General features: G+C 45.2%; 1 protein-coding gene across 6 annotated transcripts in view; it reads left to right on the top strand.

Moving 5' to 3' along the window:
* The window catches only part of ITPR2 (inositol 1,4,5-trisphosphate receptor type 2), a 390,831-nt gene that overhangs the window by 21,368 nt on the left and 349,715 nt on the right, over positions 1-19,748 (top strand). For all 6 annotated transcript variants that reach the window (XM_081210608.1, XM_081210607.1, XM_081210606.1 and 3 more), the window contains exon 2: positions 10,671-10,741. In XM_081210608.1, coding sequence (XP_081066734.1) covers positions 10,671-10,741 — 71 coding nt within the window. The remainder of the gene's footprint in view (positions 1-10,670; positions 10,742-19,748) is intronic.

Genomic DNA, 19,748 nt, shown 5'->3' with positions numbered 1-19,748 from the left:
GGGGTGGACCATCCGAATTGGTCCCACCTCCCTGCAGAGGGGAAGGGTCGGAGAAAAGTCCAGTTGCACCAGGAAGTGATCTAACCATGGCAGAGCCAGTGTGGTGTAGTGGTTAAGAACGGTAGTCTCGTAATCTGGTGAACCAGGTTCGCGTCTCCGCTCCTCCACATGCAGCTGCTGGGTGACCTTGGGCTAGTCACACTTCCTTGAAGTCTCTCAGCCCTACTCACCTCACAGAGTGTTTGTTGTGGGGGAGGAAGGGAAAGGAGAATGTTAGCTGCTTTGAGACTCCTTCGGGTAGTGATAAAGCGGGATATTAAATCCAAACTCTTCTTCTTTTGTTTCACTTTTACTTAGTGTCAGATCACCCACATCTATAGAGGTAAACACCAGGTCCAAGGCATGTCCACAACTATGAGTTGGGCCAAACTTATTCAGCGACAGCCCCATGGAAGCCATGCTTTCCAAGAAGTCCCGAGCGGCACCTTGTAAGGTCATGCCGACATGGATGTTAAAATCCCCTAGGACAGGGGTTGGCAAGGTTTACCAGCCATGGGCCAGATCACTCCCACGGAGATTGTCTGTGGGCCGGACTGGCGCAGCGCGATGCCGGAAATCACGTCTGCGCATGCCCAGATACCGAAAATGGCACCTGCGCAGAAGCGATTTTCGGTATCTGGACATGTGCAGATGCAATTTCTGGTATCTGTGCGTGCACAGACCTGATTGCCGGCACCACTCGGCGAGTCCCTGCGCCGCACTGGTTTAGCGCAGCACGAGGTGGGCTCGCCAAGTGGGTGGCTCGGTTCAGGGGTGGTTCGTGGGCTGGTAAAACAGTCTTCGTGGGCCGCATCCGGCCCATAGCCCACACGTTGCCGACCCCTGCCCTAGGACAACCAAACTAGGTATCTCCAGGAGAACATCTGGCACGACCTGAAGCAGCTCAGGCAGGGAATCCTTGGTGAAGTGGGGAGGTTGGTACACCAAAAGGAATCCTGTACTGCCCCTATTGCCCAGCTTCCAAAACATGCACTCAGAAAACTGGGTCTTCCCAATAGGACACCTGGTGCAAGCTAATGACTTCCTAAAAATCACTGCAACCCCCCCCCCGCCCATATGACTAGGGTTGCTGTTAGAGAAACCTGGTAGACAAGCAGCAGCTTCATCCAACCAAGTCTCTGTTACACATGCCAGTTCAAGTCCCCCACCCACAATCAAGTTCTGGATAGCAGTGGTCTTATGAATAATAATAATAATAATAATAATAATAATAATAATAATAATAATTTATTATTTATACCCCGCCCATCTGGCTGAGTTTCCCCAGCCACTCTGGGCGGCTTCCAATCAAGTGTTAAAAACAGTACAGCGTTAAATATTAAAAACTTCCCTGAACAGGGCTGCCTTCAGATGTCTTTTAAATCATCATCATCATCATCATTATCATCATTATTGACCTCGCATTGCACAGCAGCACCTTCAGGTCATGTGGGTCTCCCTTGTTGATTCCAGTATCCATCCAGTCAAGACCAGACACGGAGACAGCGATAGTCCTCAAACAACAACGAAACCTGCCTCCTCAGTAACGACATGGTCTGGTCTTAGCATAACACTTCCTCCTACCCATGATCACTGAGATTGGGTGTGCCACTGCTATTCCCCCCGCCCCGGAACCTGCCCAAACAATCTGTTGGCTGGGGCCCACTCCCAGGCAACAATTGACTCTACCTCTGCGGAAGTCATTTATTGAGGTGGGACGAGGGGGGTCTCATCCATTAACTACATCCCAGCCACCCCAGCTGCATCTTTGGTGGACATAGGAAGGGATTGTGGGGGACTTCCGGGGTGGCGCCATCTGTAATGGCGGATTCCCTCTGACTCGGAGGGGACTGGCTCTGCGGGAATCGGGTCTGCACCGCTACGGCGAAGCGGGGACCCTTCAAAAATCACAGGCGGGTGAAGCCTGTGACCGTGGGACTCGGCGGGCACCTTTTGCGCCCCCCAACTTGCAAAGGAGCCCGACTACGGGTTCCGGAGTGAAGCGGGGCAGCGGCGCGGTGCTGTGAGTCAACTGCTTCTTTCGTGGAGCAAAGCCGCACAGCCGTTACCGGAGAGCGCTACCTTTTTCCTGTGACAATTTGGCTACAAAACAACGATGGGTGAGTAGGTTAATTTGGGAAACAAAGGAGAGAAAAAAAGAAGTAATTGGATACCGAAACGGAGAGGCATAAACAGGAAGTCTGCCTTCCGTTCTTTGTAAATAGAGGAAAGCAATGAACTTGTAAGCTAAAACCTTGAAAGACGCTTGAAAAAGACTATAATTCTATTATCTAAAACAAGCGATTTCCCCCCTTGACCGCAGGAGAGGAGGGGGGGAAAGGTTTGAACTGTATTTTCCTGTAAAAAGAGAAAAGGAAGCTAAGAGTCCACCGCTTAAACCTGGGAACGGACTGCCAATGAAAAATAGAATGCCGTACTGTGAAATGCGCTGTTGGTGAAATTATTTTTTGACAGCTAACTCCGCAAGTCTGATACAAGTGAGATACAATAGTTCTGGCTGGTTTCCCCTGGTTCCAAAGTAACTGGAAAATAACTGAATTTAAAACTGTTGTCTATTTTGTGAGCTGGGGGATTAAAAGAAAAAGAATTTTGGAACAAGAGGGAGATAAACTGAAATTGCAGAGTTTTGAGAAATTTAAAAACAAAGTGCGAGACTGGCTTCATTATTATCAGATAATGGAGGCATACAATTTGGACAAGAAAATTGGCTTCCAGGTGGAAAAATCAAAATTAGAAACAGAACTGTTAGAACCCAAAACTAAGATTTTGTCAAAGATGTATAACTTGCTGTTGAAATGGAATACACAGGATGAAACGGTGAAATCTGCTATGATTAAATGGGCACAAGATGTTGGACATAACATAATGATGGCTGACTGGGAACAGTTATGGACCACAGGTATGAAGTTCACGGCATGTAATGCCTTAAGAGAGAATATTATGAAAATGATATACAGGTGGTACATGACACCAGTCAAGCTTGCAAAAATCTATCATTTGCCCGACAATAAATGTTGGAAATGTAAAGAAACTGAAGGTACATTATTTCACCTTTGGTGGACGTGCCCAAAGATTAAGGCTTTCTGGGAGATGATTTATAATGAAATGGAAAGGGTATTTAAATATACCTTCCTGAAGAAACCAGAGGCCTTTCTCCTGGGCATAGTCGGCCAAATGGTGCCAAAGAAGGACAGAACTTTCTTTATGTATGCTACAACAGCAGCAAGAATACTTATTGCAAAGTATTGGAAGACACAAAGATCTACCCACTCTGGAAGAATGGCAGATGAAGGTGATGGACTACATGGAATTGGCGGAAATGACTGGCAGAATCCGAGACCAGGGTGAAGAGTCGGTGGAAGAAGATTGGAAGAAATTTAAAGACTATTTACAGAAATACTGTAAAATTAATGAATGTTAGAATGATGTCAGAATGAAATTAAGTGGTTCTAGCAGCAATGTCATAAAGGTGTATGAAAAAATGGCTGGTTAATAGGTGAGAATTTAAAGCTATAATATATTAAGTTAAAGGACTAAGACAAAAACAAAGAGGGAAAGGAATTGCTGAATTAACCAATTGAACCAGAATACAAAAAAGGGAGGCGAGAGGAGGTCAGGAAAGAAGGAAATGAAATGTAAGATACGGAAGGATAAATTTGTTTCTAAGTGTTTTTATATATATATATATATATATATATTCTATACTTTGCATTTTGTATGTTTTTTCTCTTTTTTTCTATATTTTTCATTGTCTTTTATGTAATTTTTTGTTTTTGAAATCTCAATAAATATTTTTAAAAAAACAGAAGGGATTGTGGGGTGTAGGGCTGTGCTATAAATTGATATATTGTCTGATACCAAATTTTAAATAAAATTGTGATGACTGGTTTTTTTTTTTAAAAAAATGACCTTGCAATATATCACAAATCGTGTACGTGGTGTTCAAAAAGCACAATGTTGGAAGAACCGGGAAGCCAACACTTCCTCCTGTGTGTGCAGCCCTTTTTAACGCTGCCTCACTCATCTCTTCTCTGCCAGCAGGCTGCTGCAAAATATTTGAGAATGGTTTGCTTTCCCCTGCTACCACGACAAGTAGCTACAACAGCCTGAGCAAAAAATTGCTCCTCTAAAATCACTGCCTCTTTTGAGAACAGATTATCACTACAAGTAGAACAGGCTGCTGCAAAAATCACCTCACACTGCCTCATTGAGAAAGTGTTACCAATACAAATAGCTAAAAAGGGCTGAACAAAAACCACTGGGTCTTTGAGAAACAGATCTTTCAGAAACCATTCCTACAGTCTCCCCTGCCTCCTCTTCTCCAGGCTAAACATGCCCAGCTCCCTTAACCGTTCCTCATAAGGCATCGTTTCCAGGCCTTTGACCATTTTGGTTGCCCTCCTCTGGACACGTTCCAGTTTGTCAGTGTCCTCCTTGAATTGTGGTGCCCAGAACTGGACACAGTACTCCAGGTGAGGTCTGACCAGAGCAGAATACAGTGGCACTATTACTTCCCTTGATCTAGATGCTATACTCCTATTGATGCAGCCCAGAATTGCATTGGCTTTTTTAGCTGCCGCGTCACACTGTTGGCTCATGTCAAGTTTGTGGTCAACCAAGACTCCTAGATCCTTTTCACATGTACTGCTCTCAAGCCAGGTGTCCCCCATCTTGTATTTGTGCCTCTCATTTTTTTTGCCCAAGTGCAATACTTTACATTTCTCCCTGTTAAAATTCATCTTGTTTGTTTTTGCCCAGTTCTCTAATCTGTCATGGTCGTTTTGAAGTGTGATCCTGTCCTCTGGGGTGTTAGCCACCCCTCCCAGTTTGGTGTCATCTGCAAATTTGATCAGGATGCCCTTGAGTCCATCATCCAAGTCGTTGATAAAGATGTTGAATAAGACCGGGCACAAGACAGAACCCTGTGGCACCCCACTAGTCACTCTTCTCCAGGATGAAGAGGAACCATTGATGAGCACTCTTTGGGTTCGGTCAGTCAGCCAGTTACAAATCCCCTGAGTGGTAGCATAGTCAAGACCGCATTTTACCAGTTTCTTTACAAGAATATCATGGGGCACCTTGTCAAATGCCTTGCTGAAATCAAGGTAGGCTACATCCACTGCGTTCCCTTCATCTACCAGGCTTGTAATTCTGTCAAAAAACGAGATCAGGTTAGTCTGACATGACTTATTTTTCAGAAATCCATGCTGACTATTGGTGATCACAGCATTCCTTTCTAGGTGCTCACAGACTGTTTGCTTAATGATCTGCTCCAGAATCTTCCCTGGTATTGATGTCAGACTGACTGGGCGGTAATTATTTGGGTCCTCTCTTTTCCCCTTTTTGAAAATAGGGACAACATTTGCCCTCTTCCAGTCTGCTGGGACTTCGCCTGTTCTCCAGGAATTCTCAAAGATGACTGCCAGTGGTTCTGAGATCACATCTGCCAGTTCTTTTAATACTCTTGGATGCAGTTCATCTGGCCCTGGAGACTTGAATACATCTAAACTGGCCAAGTATTCTTGTACTATCTCCTTAGTTATTCTGGGCTGTGTTTCCTTTGCTGAATCATTTGCTCCAATTTCTTCAGGTCGGGCATTGTTTTCCCTATCGGAGAAGACTGAGGCAAAGAAGGCATTGAGGAGTTCAGCCCTTTCTGTGTCCCCTGTATGCATTTCACCATCTTCTCCTCTGAGTGACCCCACTGTTTCTTTGTTCTTCCTTTTGCTACGAACATACCCATAGAAGCCTTTTTTGTTGCTTTTAACCTCTCTAGCAAGCCTGAGTTCATTCTGTGCTTTAGCTTTTCTGACTTTGTGTCTACACGTGCTGGTTATTTGTTTGAATTCCTCTTTGGTGGTTTCCCCCCTTTTCCATTTTTTGTACACATCCTTTTTAAATCTTAACTCAGTTAAAAGTTCTTTAGATAGCCACCCTGGCTTCTTTAGTTTTTTTTTAAAAATAATTTTTATTGGTTTTTCACCTTTTATGAATACATAACACACACAGAAAAGACAAAAGACGAAAACATGTATAATTTCAGAAAAACCTACTTTCTTAACCTTGTTCCTTAACTTCCCCCCACCCCCCTTCATGCATCCCAATTCCCATAATTATGTCAGCAAGTTGGTATTTCTCCTCTTAAGCATCTTAATATTACCTCTTTTATTAAAAAAAAAAAATTCTAAGTTGGACTCAAATTCCCTTCCATCGATTTCCCATTTTGTCTTAGGTAAAAGTCAAATTAACTAAACCCAAAAGTCCTGAGTGTTTTTAACATTCTATTCTTCCCCCCCTCCCATCCCCGGTTTTCGTCCCTTCCCGAATACATGTCCAAAATAACAGTTCTTAGCCTGGATTCCTCACGTCCGAGGCTTTCAAGTCTCTTTCAGTCCCTCTCCGCCGGTCTTGTTGGTAGTCCTTTATATTGGTCGTCGAATCTCGAAGGAGTTCTGTCCCTATGAAACCAGGTTCTCTTCCCACAAGGACATTTGAAAACAACTGCTGCGAAAGTTCCTCAGGCCATGCATCTTCAGAGTCAGAGTGAAGGCCCCAGTCATATTTATTCTTTATTTTGAGTTCCTGTATTCCATATACTCCCGGGGCCTCCTCCTTCGTCTTTTGCATCTTTCGCAGATTTGTAGTCAATGTAATCCAAAAGTCTCCTTGCTTATATTCCACTGGTGTAGGCTTCTGGTTGGTACTTTCCATCTTTGCTTTCAGTTCTCCTTGTTTAGTCTCCTCCACTTCTTGAGTTATCATTTCCGATTCAGCTGCAGATTCTTTCTCATTCAGGTCCTCAATACATTCAGCAGAGCTGCTTGTTCCAGAAGTCAAGGTCATGAGTTGTTTATTCATAGCCAGACTCTGCTCTTGTAAGATTCCCACCAAATGAAACATTCTTTCGATTTCCACTAGTAACTTTCCATCCACAGCCATTGTAATGTCACAGAGTTCCCCCTAGAGGGAATCTGGTTACTTAATAATCTTTCTCCAATAATCGTCTGACTTATTGTTGTTACTTTATTTCCAACAATTTTAGTTCAATTTTAACTGGTTTTAATCCAGAGGGATCTTAGATGACAATTTTTCAACTTTAAACTGTCCGTTTGACAGCTTTGACAGCTGTCAAACTCCGCATTCCTCTTCCACAAGCTCCAATACAGGACGCTCCCGGGCCCGGGAGGGGGGGTTGCATACAACAGAAAAAAGGCTTCTAAAATTCCACTCTTTCACTCCAGCTCAAAATTTCTTTTTGCCAAATCTTGGAAGTTAAAGTCTTTTTTAACTCACCCCACAAAGGGTAGGCTCTCCAGCTTAGTTCTTCTATTGTTGCTTTAGATCGTCTGCAAGAGGGGGGGTGCGGACTTCCTTTTAGCACACACCCCGATCGTCTCGAATTCACAGGAAAATATTCTTAAAGTCCAATTTCATCTTACTCACGGGTTATTCTTTTCAGTCCGAATTTCAAGGAAGGAAGTCAGCGCTCTCCAGTCATGGCTCGCGGCTCCGCTCAACCGAGGTAGCGATCGACTCTCAGCGCCACGCCACCCTCCGTACCCTCTCCGCAGCCTTTAAAAAGGCTCTTCGTGGGTCGGGGGGGCGCTTAAGGCACCCACCGAGTCTTCTAGTCCGCAGGCTTCAGCCCCTGTGGTTTCTAAGGGTCCCCGCGTCACCGGCGCGGCAAGACCCGTCCTCAGTTGAGCCGATTCCCTCCGCAGCTCGGAGGGAATCCGCCATTTCCAGATCGCGCCAACCCGGAAGTCTCCACCCTGGCTTCTTTAGGCACCTTCCATGTTTCCGTCTCATTGGTATTGCCTGACGTTGTGCTTTTAGTATCTCCCTCTTAACAAACTCCCAGCCATCATGAACTCCCTTTCCTTTTAGTATTACTGTCCATGGGATCCCACCCAGCACTTCCCTAAGTTTTATGAAGTCGGCTTTCTTAAAGTCAACAAATTGAGTCCTAGTATGCTTGGCTGCTCCTTTCCGCTGTATAGTAAACTTCAGAAGAGCATGATCACTCGCGCCTAATGATCCTTCCACTTCTACCCCACTAACCAGATCATCAACATTGGTTAGGACCAGATCTAAAATGGCTGTTCCTCTTGTTGCTTCTCCCACTTTCTGGACAATGAAGTTGTCTGCAAGGCCAGTGAGGAATCTGTTTGACCTTATGCTCTTGGCTGAGTTTGACATCCAACAAATATCCGGGTAATTGAAGTCCCCCATTACTACTATCTCCCTTCCTTTTGCATGCTTGGCCATCTGTTCCAGGAAGGCATCATCTATGTCCTCCGTTTGGCTTGGGGATCTATAGTAAACTCCCACAATGAGGTCCCTGTTATTCTTCTCTCCCTTAATTTTGACCCAAATGCTCTCACTTTGGCTTTGAGGTTCTGAATCTTGGATCTCTTCACAGGTATACACATCCCTGACATATAACGCCACTCCTCCTCCTTTCTTGTCTGGTCTGTTTCTCTGAAATAGATTGTATCCCCCCATTATTACATTCCAATCGTGGGACTTATCCCACCAGGTTTCAGTGATGCCTATTATGTCATATTTAGTTTGCTGTACCAAGAGCTCAAGCTCATCTTGTTTATTTCCCATGCTTTGCGCATTAGTGTACAGACATTGAAGTCCATTAATCATTCCCCCGTGTCTCTTATTTAAGGATTTTTTCCTCCCACCACTAGGTCCGCGTGCTGTTTGCTCCATTTGGTCTATGACATTTGGATGATCATCTTCATCAATTGATAGGCTCCTACCTTCAGGAGCACTGTCTCCCTCCCCCACATTAGTCAGTTTAAAGCCCTCCTGATGAGGTTTCTGAGATTTTTGGCAAAAACATTTCTCCCAACCGTTGTGAGGTGCAGCCCATCGCTTGCCAGAAGTCCATCTTCAAGAAACTGCAGTCCGTGATCTAAGAATCCAAACCGTTCCTGTTTACACCGTCTGCGAAGCCAGCTGTTCACTTCCACTATTTTTCCCTCTCTCCCTGGGCCACGTCGTTCAACTGGGAGGAGAGATGAGATGACAATTTGTGCATTTAGTTGCTTCAATTTCTTGCCGAGAGCCTCGTAGTCTCTTTTGATCTTCTGGAGGCTATTGCTTGCAGTGTCATTGGTTCCCACATGAACCAATAGGAAGGGGTATTTGTCAGTGGGTTTTATGATTCCTTGCAGTCGTTCAGTTACATCTTGGATCTTAGCCCCGGGGTGACAGCACACTTCCCGAGACATCTTGTCAGGCCCACAAATCACTGCTTCTGTTCCCCTCAGTAGGGAATCCCCTATCACCACTACACGCCTCCTCTTAGGTTTGGTCGGGGTTCTTCCATGAGCTGTCCGTTCCAAGGTCGCCTGCACATTCCCTGAGGACTGACTTTGCAGCTCGTCTTCATTTACCTGATCGACTGTAATGAGGGAGAGATCCTCAAATGGAGTCTGCTCTTCGTCTTCCATGCTAGGGGAGAGGACCTCAAAGCGATTGTGTATTTCTAAACAATCAGAGTGAACCCTGGGCCTCCTACTTCTTTGAGTCATGTTTCTCCATATATCTGGCTCCTGTGTTGGTGAACTAGCCTCCTTCTCAGGGGAGTCCCCTGTCTCCTCCTTGATGGAGACGGTGTGGTCTGTTGCTTCCAAGAAGAGCTCCAGCTCTCTAATTCTTTGAAGCGTAGTTACACGTTCCTCCAGTTGCTGGACTTTGTCTTTTAAGACGGCAATCAACATGCAATTGCTGCAGGTAAAGCTGCCTGCAACCTTTGGCAAGATGGCAAACATTGCGCAGGAACCGCAGGCGACAGCAGCTGTTCCCTCCCCCTCCATCTTGAGAATGTGTCGTTGGGGGTGGCTACAGCGGTCCTCCATCATAAAAAGCGTGAAGACAGGACAAATAACTCCCCCCACAAAAAAACCTAGGTCTCCCCCAACAAACGTTTGAGACTAGCTCCCCTAAATCTAAAAGATGGATCAAACTGCGCGCCCCTAGGCGCGCACCGCTGCCCTGCTAGCTCTGATAAGCTCCTCCCACAGCTAATCACCTACCTCAACAGAAACCCTGCCCCCTCTGACCTTTGCATAGGGAGAACAGCTAATCAGGCACAAAGAAACACAAACACACAAGAGAAAAACGTGTAAGTGCCACACTTTTTTTTTTTAAAAAAAGAGGTGCCAGTACTGTGTACCCTTGAGTGTCCCCTGAAAAAAGCGCTGTATAAAACACTGATGTTTGTCTGTTTGGCTGGTAAAATAGATAGCCAATGTACAGGATTACAGTTTATCTTACTGTATATTGTACCCAATATAGGGCTTGTTCCACAATCTAGCATTGTCTGTTTTAAGTCAAGTAAAAGCATAAAACTATTAAACATTTCTAAGCTTGCCAAAATTTCTTCTGCAATGAAGAGTAAAACTATTTGCCTTGAAGTTTCTAGACAGAACCGTGCATTAGTAAGTTGACCTGGAGAGAATACTTCTTTCTTTGCAGCATTGTGCCATGATTTGCATCAAAATTCAATGGAAATTCTTTGGATATGTTGACTTTACTTATGTCAGTAATTTGAAAATAATAACGAAGTCTATGCATTATGCTTTTTCTTCTAGGCTGGTGGATGACAGATGCGTGGTTCAACCAGAGGCAGGTGATCTTTGCAATCCTCCTAAGAAATTCAGAGGTACGAAATTGAGTGTTAATTTTAGAAGTAGAAATACAGTGGATCCTCTTCTTGCCTAAGTTGATACATATCTTATATATTTTGAAGTTAGATCCTGGGTTTTGTCGTATTCTATGCACTTGTGAGTTTTACAGACTCAGTTACTGTATTTTTCGCTCTATAAGACGCACTTTCCCCCCTCCAAAAATTAAGGGGAAATGTGTGTGCGTCTTATGGAGTGAATGCAGGCGGAAAGGAGCAGCCAAGCATACTAGGACTCAATTTCTTGACTTTAAGAAAGCCGACTTCATAAAACTTAGGGAAGTGCTGGGTGAGATCCCATGGACAGTAATACTAAAAGGAAAGGGAGTTCATGATGGCTGGGAGTTTGTTAAGAGGGAGATAGTAAAAGCACAACGTCAGGCAATACCAATGAGACGGAAACATGGAAGGTGCCTAAAGAAGCCAGGGTGGCTATCTAAAGAACTTTTAACTGAGATAAGATTAAAAAAGGATGTGTACAAAAAATGGAAAAGGGGGGAAACCACCAAAGAGGAATTCAAACAAATAGCCAGCACGTGTAGACACAAAGTCAGAAAAGCTAAAGCACAGAATGAACTCAGGCTTGCTAGAGAGGTTAAAAGCAACAAAAAAGGCTTTTATGGGTATGTTCGTAGCAAAAGGAAGAACAAAGAAACAGTGGGGTCACTCAGAGGAGAAGATGGTGAAATGCAAACAGGGGACACAGAAAGGGCTGAACTCCTCAATGCCTTCTTTGCCTCAGTCTTCTCCGATAAAGAAAACAATGCCCGACCTGAAGAATTTGGAGCAAATGATTCAGCAGAGGAAACACAGCCCATAATAACTAAGGAGATAGTACAAGAATACTTGGCTGGTTTAGATGTATTCAAGTCTCCAGGGCCAGATGAACTGCATCCAAGAGTATTAAAAGAACTGGCAGATGTGATCTCAGAACCACTGGCAGTCATCTTTGAGAATTCCTGGAGAACAGGCGAAGTCCCGGCAGACTGGAGGAGGGCAAATGTTGTCCCTATTTTCAAAAAGGGGAAAAGAGAGGACCGAAATAATTACCGCCCAGTCAGTCTGACATCAATACCAGGGAAGATTCTGGAGCAGATCATTAAGAAAACAGTCTGTGAGCACCTAGAAAGGAATGCTGTGATCACCAATAGTCAGCATGGATTTCTGAAAAATAAGTCATGTCAGACTAACCTGATCTCGTTTTTTGACAGAATTACAAGCCTGGTAGATGAAGGGAACTCAGTGGATATAGCCTACCTTGATTTCAGTAAGGCATTTGACAAGGTGCCCCATGATATTCTTGTAAAGAAGCTGGTCAAATGCGGTCTTGACTATGCTACCACTCAGTGGATTTGTAACTGGCTGACTGACCGAACCCAAAGGGTGCTCATCAATGGTTCCTCTTCATCCTGGAGAAGAGTGACTAGTGGGGTGCCACAGGGTTCTGTCTTGGGCCCGGTCTTATTCAACATCTTTATCAACGACTTGGATGATGGACTCAAGGGCATCCTGATCAAATTTGCAGATGACACTAAACTGGGAGGGGTGGCTAACACCCCAGAGGACAGGAACACACTTCAAAACGACCTTGACAGATTAGAAAACTGGGCCAAAACAAACAAGATGAATTTTAACAGGGAGAAATGTAAAGTATTGCACTTGGGCAAAAAAAATGAGAGGCACAAATACAAGATGGGTGACACCTGGCTTGAGAGCAGTACATGTGAAAAGGATCTAGGAGTCTTGGTTGACCACAAACTTGACATGAGCCAACAGTGTGACGCGGCAGCTAAAAAAGCCAATGCAATTCTGGGCCTCATCAATAGGAGTATAGCATCTAGATCAAGGGAAGTAATAGTGCCACTGTATTCTGCTCTGGTCAGACCTCACCTGGAGTACTGTGTCCAGTTCTGGGCACCACAATTCAAGGAGGACACTGACAAACTGGAACGTGTCCAGAAGAGGGCAACCAAAGTGGTCAAAGGCCTGGAAACGATGCCTTATGAGGAACGGTTAAGGCAGCTGGGCATGTTTAGCCTGGAGAAGAGGAGGTTAAGGGGTGATATGATAGCCATGTTCAAATATATAAAAGGATGTCACATAGAGGAGGGAGAAAGGTTGTTTTCTGCTGCTCCAGAGAAGCGGACACGGAGCAATGGATCCAAACTACAAGAAAGAAGATTCCACCTAAACATTAGGAAGAACTTCCTGACAGTAAGAGCTGTTCGACAGTGGAATTTGCTGCCAAGGAGTGTGGTGGAGTCTCCTACTTTAGAGGTCTTTAAGCAGAGGCTTGACAACCATATGTCAGGAGTGCTCTGATGGTGTTTCCTGCTTGGCAGGGGGTTGGACTCGATGGCCCTTGTGGTCTCTTCCAACTCTATGATTCTATGATTCTATGATTCTATGCAAGCTCCTTGGCTTCAGCGATAGCAACGCGAAGCCTCCAAAGCGCAGAGGGAGCGCTCCTGCCGCACTCCGGAGGCTTTGCGTTGCTTTCGCTGAAGCCGCCTGAAGCCTCCGGAGCACAGCGGGAACTCAAATGTGGTGGTGCAGCAGCAGGGAAGTAAAGAGTTAAGTGGCATATCAGACTGATATGTTGATAGATGCCACAGGAGCTAGGTGACTCAGGAGATTTCTGCAGTTGTGTACCAGTACTGCACTTGTGCTTTGAAAAATTGTATTATAACAAATACACAACCAGCTTAAAGCACACAGTGTGGGTAAACTTACAGGCTACAGTTCCTCTAGAAAACCACAGGTTCAAAGACATGTGTGATAGGTCGTGACTAGATGTTAAGGTGGTGGGCTTGTGTATTAGATGTACTGAACAGTTATAAAACCAGAGGTTTTTAAAAGAGGAGCAGGTGGAAGCAGGATGCTGAATGCTACTTTACTCCTGGCTGGCAGATCAGGTGGAAGCCCATTTGGACGAGACATGGCAGGGAACGGGCTGATTCAGTGTCAAAATTATCAGATGGGAGGAGGATTCAGCAGCTTCTCTGTCCTTCATCCTGGCTCCTGTGCAGGTTGAGTTTCATTTCAAGATGCGCCATCAAGCCTACTAATAACCAAAGCCTATGGGAAGATCATACTTATGGCTCCAAGATGGATGCTGACCTGCAAAGCCGACAGGAGCCTAAGAGGTGCCTTATACTGAGTCAGACCACGGGTGCATTTAGTTTTATATTGTCTACACTGATTAGCATGGTTTCAGGCAGGAGACGCTCTCTATCCTACTTAGAGATGCTTTTTAACCTGGGACCTTCTGCCTGCACTGCCACTGAGCTGCAGCCTGTTCCATAAAGCCGAGAGCAGATAATGGGAATTGTCTGAGCAGCTTCCATCAAAATATTAAAAATACAATAAAACACCAGACATTAAAAACTTCCCTAAACAGGGCCTCCTTCAGATGTGTTCTGATAGTCAGATAGTTGTTCATTTCATTGACATCTGATGGGAGGGCGTTCCACAGGGCAGACGCCACTACTGAGAAGGCCCTCTGCCTGGTTCCCTGTAACCTCACTTCTTGCAGCGAGGGAACTGCCAGAAGGCCCTCGGTCCTGGACTTCAGTGTCCGGGTAGAACGATGGGGGTGGAGATGCTCCTTCAGGTATACTGGGCTGAGGCCGTTTAGGGCTTTAAAGGTCAGCACCAACACTTTGAATTGTGCTCAGAACTTACTGGGAGCCAATGCAGATCTTTTAGGACCGGTGTTATGCGGTCCTGGCAGCCGCTCCCAGTCGCCAGTCTGGCTGCCGCATTCTGGATTAGTTGCAGTTTCCGGGTCACCTTCCAAGGTAGCCCCACGTAGAGTGCATTGCAGTAGTCTAAGCGGGAGACAGTCTGCAGGCAGGTAGGGTCTCACCCTGCATACCAGATGGAGCTGGTAGACAGCTGCCCTGGACACAGAATTTACCTGCGCCTCCATGGACAGCTGTGAGTCCAAAATGACTCCCAGGCTATGCACCTTCCCTGTTGTTTCATGCATGCTGCCCTTTTGTTTCTAAGATGGGCACTGACGCTCATGTTTCTGTTTTGTAGCTCAACATGGTGTTTTTGATTTTTCCATTAAACAAAGCTGAACTTGTCAATTTTGGCTACAGGAGAACTTAATACATGCCAAATTCCAAATCACCTGCCTCAGATTAACCCCTTGATGTCACTGAATTGTTTGCCAAGGCACAGGGAAGTTGTGAGGAAATGTGTTCCTTTTGCTTTTGTGCTTAATTTCCCAGAGTGAAAAACTCCTTATCCAAAGTTCTGTCTCAAAGTTCTGTTTTCCATTAAAACTAACTCTAACCCTCACCTTAGAAATTGACATTGGAGTCACTTGCGGGTGTTGGCAAGAGGGTGTGGCATGGTGAGGGAAATGCCCTTATGTATGTTTGACTGTGGCTCACGGAGCCTCAAATGTGCATTTGGGTCTCTCTGTGTCAGGAGCCGAAGACAGAAGCAGGCCAGCAATAAAACACCCACTGTCAAATAAGTTAGCTCTTTATTCAAAGTCACCCAAACAGTGCAGGCCTAGTTATCACAGCAACTCTTCCCAGTAGGTCTTGCTTCAATGAGGCAGTCGCAAAGACTGAAGATCCGCACCTTCTCTCCACTCTCCAAGACCTCCTCCTTTGGGTCCTTCCCCAGCAACCAGATACTCCTTTGTTGTCTCTTTTTGCTATTCCCTCTTCATTTCACTTTGTGGTCTCGGAGACCAGAGGGGAGCTGAGCTGAAAGGAAGGGGAGAACCCCAGGCTTCTTTAGCAGCCTGTCTCATATTTGCCTCTTGGCCCCCCTCATCTCCAGCCTCGTGATTCTGAACTGCTCTCTGCCACAGCTTCTTCCTGCTCACTAAACCCTGTTGCCTCTTTGGCTTCCAACAATTCCTCCTCCCAGTCTGATCCCTCTTTGCCCTCTGACCACTTATTGTCGTCACACCACTAATGCCCAGGCTCTGAGCTTCCTTTCCAGACCACTTCTTTGCATTCAGCCAGTCCATTACACTCTGTCTGAGGCCTCAAAACTGTCCTCTGCTCTATGTCCTTTTCTGGTGCTTTTGCATGGCTGGAATTTGTCCTTGAACTGCAATAATGCCTCTTGCTTGCCTGGATGGAGAAATCTCTGGGAGGCAGCTCGTCAGGCCCTGGAGATTTGAATTCATTTACTACCTCTTTCCTAAATTGGGCTGCAGCTCCCTCCTTACATCATTTACTCTGTTATCACCAGGTTGGGCCTTGTTTTCCTTTTGGGTGAAGATAGAGGCAAAGTAGGTGTTGAGTAGTTCTGCCTTTTCTCTGTTACTCAATAACATTTCTCCAACTTCTTCACACAGAGGACCCTACCACTTGCTTGTTCTTCCTCTTACTTGGGACATAGCTGAATAGACCTTTTAAAATTAATTTTAACCTCTCTTGCAAGCCTGACCTCATTCTGAGCTTTAGCTAGCTTGACTTTCCCCCTGCAACTGTTGGCTACACATGTATGCTCCTCCTTTGTGATTTCCCCTTTCTTCCATTTCGTATACATGTCCTTCTTAACTCTCAGCTCATCTGTAAGCTCATAGCAGCCACACTGGTTTCCTTAGATGCCTCTCACTTTTCTTTCTTGTTGGTATTGTCTGTATTTGGGCCTTCAATATTTCTCCTTTAAGAAACTCCAATCCTCTTTGCTTCCTTCTCTTTGAGTATTTCTGACCACGGGATCACACCTAGTAGCTCCCTTTTTTTTTTAAAAAAAATATTTTTTGCTTTTCCAACAACTTAAACACTATAACGCAGTTATACCCATCTTTTAGATTTAGGGGAGCTAGTCTCAAACGTTTGTTGGGGGAGACCTAGGTGTTTTTTTTTGTGGGGGAAGTTATTTGTCCTGTCTTCAAGCTTTTTATGATGGAGGACCTCTGTAGCCACCCCCAACGACACGATCTCAAGATGGAAGGGGAGGGAACAGCTGCAGTCGCCTGCGATTCCTGCGCAATGTTTGCCATCTTGCCAAAGGTTGCAGGCAGCTTTACCTGCAGCAATTGCATGTTGATTGCCCTTTTAAAAGACAAAGTCCAGCAACTGGAGGAACGTGTAACTACGCTCCAAAGAATTAGAGAGCTGGAGCTCTTCTTGGAAGCAACAGAGCACACCGTCCCCACCAAGGAGGAGACAGGGGACTCCCCTGAGAAGGACGATAGTTCACCAACACAGGAGCCAGATATATGGAGAAACGTGACTCAAAGAAGTAGGAGGCCCAGGGTTCACTCTGATTGTTTAGAAATACACAATCGCTTTGAGGTCCTCTCCCCTAGCATGGAAGACGAAGAGCAGACTCCATTTGAGGATCTCTCCCTCATTACAGTCGATCAGGTATATGAAGACGAGCAGCAAAGTCAGTCCTCAGGGAATGTGCAGGCGACCTTGGAGCGGACAGCTCACGGAAGAACCCCGACCAAACCCAAGAGGAGGCGTGTAGTGGTGATAGGGGATTCCCTACTGAGGGGAACAGAAGCAGTGATCTGTGGGCCTGACAAGATGTCTCGGGAAGTGTGCTGTCTCCCCGGGGCTAAGATCCAAGATGTAACTGAACGACTGCAAGGAATCATAAAACCCACTGACAAATACCCCTTCCTCTTGGTTCATGTGGGAACCAATGACACTGCAAGCAATAGCCTCCAGCAGATCAAAAGAGACTACGAGGCTCTCGGCAAGAAATTGAAGCAACTAAATGCACAAATTGTCATCTCGTCTGTCCTCCCAGTTGAACGATGTGGCCCAGGGAGAGAGGGGAAAATAGTGGAAGTGAACAGCTGGCTTCGCAAATGGTGTAAACAGGAATGGTTTGGATTCTTAGATCACGGACTGCAGTTTCTTGAAGATGGACTTCTGGCAAGTGATGGGCTGCACCTCACAACGGTTGGGAGAAATGTTTTTGCCAAAAATCTCAGAAACCTCATCAGGAGGGCTTTAAACTGACTAATGGGGGGGGGGGGAGGCAGACAGTGCTCCTGAAGGTAGGAGTCTATCAATTAATGAAGATGATCATCCAAATGTCATCGACCAAATGGAGCAAACAGCACGCGGACCTAGTGGTGGGAGGAAAAAATCCTTAAATAAGAGACACGGGGGAATGATTAATGGACTTCAATGTCTGTACACTAATGCGCAAAGCATGGGAAATAAACAAGATGAGCTTGAGCTCTTGGTACAGCAAACTAAATATGACATAATAGGCATCACTGAAACCTGGTGGGATAAGTCCCACGATTGGAATGCAATAATGGGGGGATACAATTTATTTCAGAGAAACAGACCAGACAAGAAAGGAGGAGGAGTGGCGTTATATGTCAGGGATGTGTATACCTGTGAAGAGTTCCAAGATTTAGAACCTCAAAGCCAAAGTGAGAGCATTTGGGTCAAAATTAAGGGAGAGAAGAATAACAGAGACCTCATTGTGGGAGTTTACTATAGATCCCCAAGCCAAACGGAGGACATAGATGATGCCTTCCTGGAACAGATGGCCAAGCATGCAAAAGGAAGGGAGATAGTAGTAATGGGGGACTTCAATTACCCGGATATTTGTTGGACGTCAAACTCAGCCAAGAGCATAAGGTCAAACAGATTCCTCACTGGCCTTGCAGACAACTTCATTGTCCAGAAAGTGGGAGAAGCAACAAGAGGAACAGCCATTTTAGATCTGGTCCTAACCAATGTTGATGACCTGGTTAGTGGGGTAGATGTGGAAGGATTATTAGGCGCTAGTGATCATGCTCTTCTGAAGTTTACTATACAGCGGAAAGGAGCAGCCAAGCATACTAGGACTCAATTTCTTGACTTTAAGAAAGCCGACTTCATAAAACTTAGGGAAGTGCTGGGTGAGATCCCATGGACAGTAATACTAAAAGGAAAGGGAGTTCATGATGGCTGGGAGTTTGTTAAGAGGGAGATCGTAAAAGCACAACGTCAGGCAATACCAATGAGACGGAAACATGGAAGGTGCCTAAAGAAGCCAGGGTGGCTATCTAAAGAACTTTTAACTGAGTTAAGATTAAAAAAGGATGTGTACAAAAAATGGAAAAGGGGGGAAACCACCAAAGAGGAATTCAAACAAATAGCCAGCACGTGTAGACACAAAGTCAGAAAAGCTAAAGCACAGAATAAACTCAGGCTTGCTAGAGAGGTTAAAAGCAACAAAAAAGGCTTTTATGGGTATGTTCGTAGCAAAAGGAAGAACAAAGAAACAGTGGGGTCACTCAGAGGAGAAGATGGTGAAATGCAAACAGGGGGCACAGAAAGGGCTGAACTCCTCAATGCCTTCTTTGCCTCAGTCTTCTCCCATAAAGAAAACAATGCCCGACCTGAAGAATTTGGAGCAAATGATTCAGCAAAGCAAACACAGCCCAGAATAACTAAGGAGATAGTACAAGAATATTTGGCTAGTCTAGATGTATTCAAGTCTCCAGGGCCAGATGAACTGCATCCAAGAGTATTAAAAGAACTGGCAGATGTGATCTCAGAACCACTGGCAGTCATCTTTGAGAATTCCTGGAGAACAGGCGAAGTCCCGGCAGACTGGAGGAGGGCAAATGTTGTCCCTATTTTCAAAAAGGGGAAAAGAGAGGACCCAAATAATTACTGCCCAGTCAGTCTGACATCAATAGCAGGGAAGATTCTGGAGCAGATCATTAAGCAAACAGTCTGTGAGCACCTAGAAAGGAATGCTGTGATCACCAATAGTCAGCATGGATTTCTGAAAAATAAGTCATGTCAGACTAACCTGATCTCGTTTTTTGACAGAATTACAAGCCTGGTAGATGAAGGGAACGCAGTGGATGTAGCCTACCTTGATTTCAGTAAGGCATTTGACAAGGTGCCCCATGATATTCTTGTAAAGAAGCTGGTAAAATGCGGTCTTGACTATGCTACCACTCAGTGGATTTGTAACTGGCTGACTGACCGAACCCAAAGGGTGCTCATCAATGGTTCCTCTTCATCCTGGAGAAGAG

This window comes from Podarcis bocagei (assembly GCF_964188305.1).
Source record: "Podarcis bocagei genome assembly, chromosome: 10".
In the NCBI taxonomy this organism is placed as follows: domain Eukaryota; kingdom Metazoa; phylum Chordata; class Lepidosauria; order Squamata; family Lacertidae; genus Podarcis; species Podarcis bocagei.
This window is presented reverse-complemented; position numbering and strand designations above follow the sequence as displayed.